Consider the following 4,789-nt stretch of genomic DNA (forward strand, 5'->3'; position numbering starts at 1 on the left):
CTCAAACTGGGCTATTGGCCACCAGAGCAGGTGAACTGGGCCCAGCAACACGGTACTGATCTCAAACTGGGCTATTGGCCACCAGAGCAGGTGAACTGGGCCCAGCAACACGCGCTCTGCTTCCACCTGGTGTCCGACACTCTGCAAGCAGCACAACCTTCATTACGTAAGAGGAGCTGTGCTTCCTGTCAGTCATGTGACCCGCTCTCAGCTGATGGAAGCCATGACTCATGCAGCATAAGACCATTTGGAATTATTCTTATTTATTAACACACATTATGCACTTCAGTGGCACCTTCATATCCACGGAGATATGGATCAACAGGCATCTCATACACACAGTGGTTTAAATACACTGTGATAAATCACACATACAAAAATCTGTTACTGAATTTAAAAAAGACTTTGCCTGAATAACAGTTTAACCTCATTGTTCATGAATTATCTTCTTGTAAAGGCCAGCTAAGCTGAGGGCATTATAGACTGTTCCTTATATTTATGGATTATGTCATGAAAATCAGTGGACAGTGATTTATCGCACTCAGTATTTTTTTACCACACAATATGGAGTGTGGTGCAGCTTGAACTAAACAATGGTGCCGACTTCCACAGGGTTTCTCAGCAGATCCATATTCGCTCTTTAGTTCTCCTTCAGCGAGTCTTTGAGGACATGTGGTGGTGAAGGAGCTCACTTGCTTTCTTCTTCCAGGTACTCCAAGCCGGGCGCGTCAAACCTCTGCTCGTGGTTCTTGTTCTTGGTGAAGTCCTGCAGCAGATCCATGACTTCTCCTTGGTAAACTTCAGGGGTGGGCTGAGCTTCTGTCAACAGGACGGGTCGAGTCAGTGACATTCCAACTCAAGTGTTGTTTGAGGAAAAACAGCAACTAAATGTATTTAATCTTTATTTTTTTAGCTAGAAGATAAATAAGGGGACATGTGAGTGAAGACTGAGAGAAGCACCTCGACAATAATCTTGTATCAAAATTGTTTACTAGTGGAAAAAAGGCTGAATCAAATGATGAACCGTCTCTGACCGTATCCGTTTAAAGCTTAAAATATTTACTGCAAAAGCAAAAAGACTAATAAACAAATCAAATAAAAATATAGCAGGAAAAAAATTGTACTTTATACTGGGGCCGTGTAGGAGTTCCTCAAATGTCAGACAATTAAATAAAAACATAAAGAAAACTAAAGTTAATTTGCTAATAAAGTTTACTGTTAAAACAAAGTGATATCAAAAACTTAATGTTGGTCTCAATTTTAATTTTCAGCAGCATTTTCTAGAATTTTTCTGGCTTAGTCACTATAATTTTAAACACTGCAATGATAAATAGTATCTATTATATAATAATAGTATCTATTATAATAGTAGAATAGTAGTAGTATAGTAGTGGAATAATAGTATCTATTATAGTAATATAAATAGTATTTAAAACCTAAATAATTTGCAGTATCATTAAGTTCCAGTAGATCTAAACCTTTTGTCTTTACAGGTGAAGTGGTTCCTGGTGTCTACAGCTAAACCATTAACTTTTAGTTGCTTTTATATGTTTGATAAGGACTCTTTGTACAGAGCACCCGTAGTGATGCTAACAGGAAGTAAGAGAACTATTAGAAATAAGGAACAACGTTACAGCTAATGAGCCCTGATTAAACATTTTGGAAATTTAATTAATAAAGGCAAAAACTAGTAAAATGCTGTGGAGTAATAAATCCAGTGGTGAGCGTGTACGTCTTTTTATTTCCAGCTAAAAAAAATAAAGAGTTCTACATTTTGGGTGCACACACAGAAAAGCCTGCATCCACAACATTTTCATGCGTGCAGTGGTGAAACAGCTGCCACTGGAAGCTGTGGACACACTCAGTAAGACTCTATCGAAAAGATTACCTCGTCAAATAACATGTTGAAACCTTCCCTCACCTGTGGCCCAGTAGTAGATGTCCCAGTCATTGCTGGGTTCATTAATCAGTCTGTCGTACTGCTGCAGCTGGCTGTAAGTCATGGTGTTCAGGTATCGTTTTGCAAAAAGGCTGCAAAATAGAAACTTGTGTTACAAACACAAAAAGAGACAAAAGTCTTTTTGTTACATTCATTGAGCTCAAATAAATCATATATACACTGAAAGTGATCAACAGCATTTTCCAAAATACATGTTGTCATTTGAACGCAGGTGTTTTCTGCCAGCTGCCATTAAGCTGTATAATGAGCAGTGTAGAAACTAAATGCATGCTAAAGTTTTATTAACCTTTATTTAACCAGACAAATGCCACTGACATCACAGAGCTCTTTTGCCTGAAGGCAGCTAACATGCAACGTGTACTAAATGTAAATGTACCGCCAACATTGGTATTTTTTTTTTAATTAGTGTATTTTTGGGGTTTGGTATTTTAGCACGAGTGTGAATATTTTTGAATGATTATCTTGTTGGTGATGTCGTCTGTGTGCTGCTGCTGAGATCCTATAATTTCCTGCAAAGGATCAATGAAGCATCCATCCTTCTAAAAAAGCTGTTGAAGTATTTTCAGACTTATGCGTTGTCCAAAATAAAAAGTCATCAAAGCATTTAAATGGCAGAAAGTTGGGACCCCCCCCAAAAAAAAATAATCCTGACAACCTGAGCAATATGCAGTTTTCCAACATGCCCCTCTTGCGACTCTCATAAAGAAGCCGACGTCTCTTGATGCCAATAGGCTCGTCTGGTTTTTCCTCCCAGGGGGGCAAAGGAATCTGTATCAGGTCAATCCGGCTGTCATCAGGAGCGTCTCCACGGTAACCACGAGATGACGTCACCCCTGTGATTGCTGGTCTCCAGGCTGTCTGGCACATCCTTGCTACCAGCTGACAGACAAAAGAAAGCGCACGTAGGTGAGCGAGCGTGTACGTTTAATAAATGTGACAGGTTAAAAATGCACTTTTACCCTCGGGCCAACATGACCCACAAGTCTTAAAAGTGAGGCCGGGTTCAGTTCTGGTGAAAGTCCTCCAGTCTCTGAGTCCTGGAGGCTCAATGACACTAACCCGGATACATAAAGGTTGAATGAAAGGTCCGGAGGGGATCAGTCAGCATTACATCAGATTATACCAGAGACCATTCTGTCTTGCTTTGTAGAGACACTTTCTTCCATTTCCTTAATGTGACCAGCAGAACGTATCGTTTCTGTCCTTCATGGGTATTTCTGCAGGACCTGACCATAGCCAGCACCACTCATGCAGCTGAGAAGCATCACAAGCTCTGCAGATGTCCTCAGGAAACATGGACTACAGCAGGGGCAGCAACACCGACATGAAGTTACCACCACAGCATCTAAGCAAGGCTTTAGGGTTCTGGAAGCGGGTTTGAACCGGCGCATACACAAACAGTTACCTGGGTAACTTACCTGTTTTGCAACAAGAGCCGACAACATATTAATCTTTTTTCTTTTCTTGCAACGTTCGTAGACTTATTTAAAGTTCACTCCTCCCGACCATAAGGACGTTTATCTGCCGTAAGGAACGTTTCCGCAACAAAATTACACAAGCAAGCGTCTTACGTCACAACGGGTCTGCGCACCGCAAGAAACTACCGGCTGGAAACAAAACATATATCTTGCTTAAGCTTTAAAGTAACGGAGATGTAAAAACACGCAAAAAACCGTTTTTTCCAAACTTAAAAAACTTACATTGTTATGTTTGTGTATTTACGAAGACTTACAATTCCCATCTAAGCTAACCTAGTAGGAACTAAACTGCAGGAACACATATTGATTGTTGTTCTCGACCGGACAACTATACCTGGCGCACCACTGTTTTCATTTACAAGGAAATTAGCGTTAGCCGACCAGAATGCGAGCGTGCAGAAACGTGAATCTGACTGCGTGCGCGTTTGTGGGTGGAATCTACTGCACGGTTTAGTACTTTGGTCCTAAACATTTTTATTTTCATGTTTTGCTTTTGCCAGCGTTTCGTTGTTTGTTTTGAGTCTTTTTATTTTGTATTTATTTTCTTTGCACACCTAAGCGGAACCTTAACGGCTAGCTACAGAACTTGGGTGTTGAAACGTTGCATCAGTTCTCCAGTGAACGGGCCACTGGTTGTCGATATTCACCGTTACTGTGCGCAGAGCATGTGTGCAAACTGAAGCAGCTGCAGTCTGGGTGGAGAAGAAGCTTCGGTGCTAACAGTTGAGCATCTGAGGCCCAACATGGCTGCCGCCCGACCTGCAGCCGGAACCAGCGCCGCTGCAAGTGAACACGTAGATATCTACGGCGACCTTTGCGCAGACGATGAAAAGGTATGTCTCATGTTCACACTTTATATAGATCTACTTTTAAAAAATGGCGAATTTTTAAATCAGTCTTTTGTGCAAAAAGCCAAGATGGCGCTCTGGCCAGCATCCTCGGTGCTCTCAACAAGTGTCATGATTGTTTCTGTACCGGGAGGAACTCCTCAGCAAAACCGATCCCAGTGGATATACTTGACCATTTCCTCGTTTGAGCGGATCCATTCTGCCGAACTTTTGGTCAGAGACGTTGCAGGTTCCAATGGGATGCGCAGAAGAAAGTGCAAGCGCGCGCGCGACAGGTTGCATCACGGAAACCAGTCCCTGGGCTCGTCCTGGACTCTGCATCCAACAGCTTACACATTTACTTTGTCATTTAGAAGAGATTACAGGATCAGCGTTTCTGTGGAAGGTTTCGTACAGATGTGTCTGAGCTTGTTCTCATGAGGCCAGGACTCCTCTGCAGGTCAGAGGTCACTCTCAGGGATGAACATGTGAGGCCAGGACTCCTCTGCAGGTCAGAGGTCACT

At 42.1% G+C, this 4,789-nt stretch overlaps 2 protein-coding genes across 2 annotated transcripts in view; one reads left to right on the plus strand and one right to left on the minus strand.

Annotated features, from left to right (window-relative positions):
* Window positions 1-329: 329 nt before the first annotated feature.
* On the minus strand, window positions 330-3,546 carry sdhaf2 (succinate dehydrogenase complex assembly factor 2). Its single transcript, XM_037689465.1, has 4 exons — window positions 3,379-3,546; window positions 2,616-2,839; window positions 1,922-2,031; window positions 330-819 (listed from the first exon to the last, which is right to left on the minus strand). Exons 1-4 carry the CDS (start codon window positions 3,403-3,405, stop codon window positions 689-691), a joined length of 492 nt encoding a protein of 163 aa, XP_037545393.1. The 5' UTR covers window positions 3,406-3,546; the 3' UTR covers window positions 330-688.
* A 251-nt stretch (window positions 3,547-3,797) lies between these two features.
* LOC119422103 (cleavage and polyadenylation specificity factor subunit 7) overlaps window positions 3,798-4,789 on the plus strand; it is a 12,285-nt gene continuing 11,293 nt past the window's right edge. Inside the window, exon 1 of the mRNA XM_037689454.1 lies at window positions 3,798-4,271. Coding sequence (XP_037545382.1) covers window positions 4,182-4,271 — 90 coding nt within the window. The 5' untranslated portion in view covers window positions 3,798-4,181. The remainder of the gene's footprint in view (window positions 4,272-4,789) is intronic.

Source organism: Nematolebias whitei, chromosome 2, assembly GCF_014905685.2.
Source record: "Nematolebias whitei isolate Nwh7 chromosome 2, NemWhi1, whole genome shotgun sequence".
In the NCBI taxonomy this organism is placed as follows: Eukaryota; Metazoa; Chordata; class Actinopteri; order Cyprinodontiformes; family Rivulidae; genus Nematolebias; species Nematolebias whitei.

Excerpts from the sequence above, each read along its gene's own strand:
- sdhaf2 (XM_037689465.1), bottom strand. The coding sequence starts at position 3,405 with ATGTTGTCGGCTCTTGTTGCAAAACAG. Across the intron at positions 2,032-2,615 it reads GAAAACTGCATATTGCTCAG|CCTTTTTGCAAAACGATACC; the intron begins GTTGTCAGGATT and ends TCTATTTTGCAG. Across the intron at positions 820-1,921 it reads CATCTACTACTGGGCCACAG|AAGCTCAGCCCACCCCTGAA; the intron begins GTGAGGGAAGGT and ends TCCTGTTGACAG.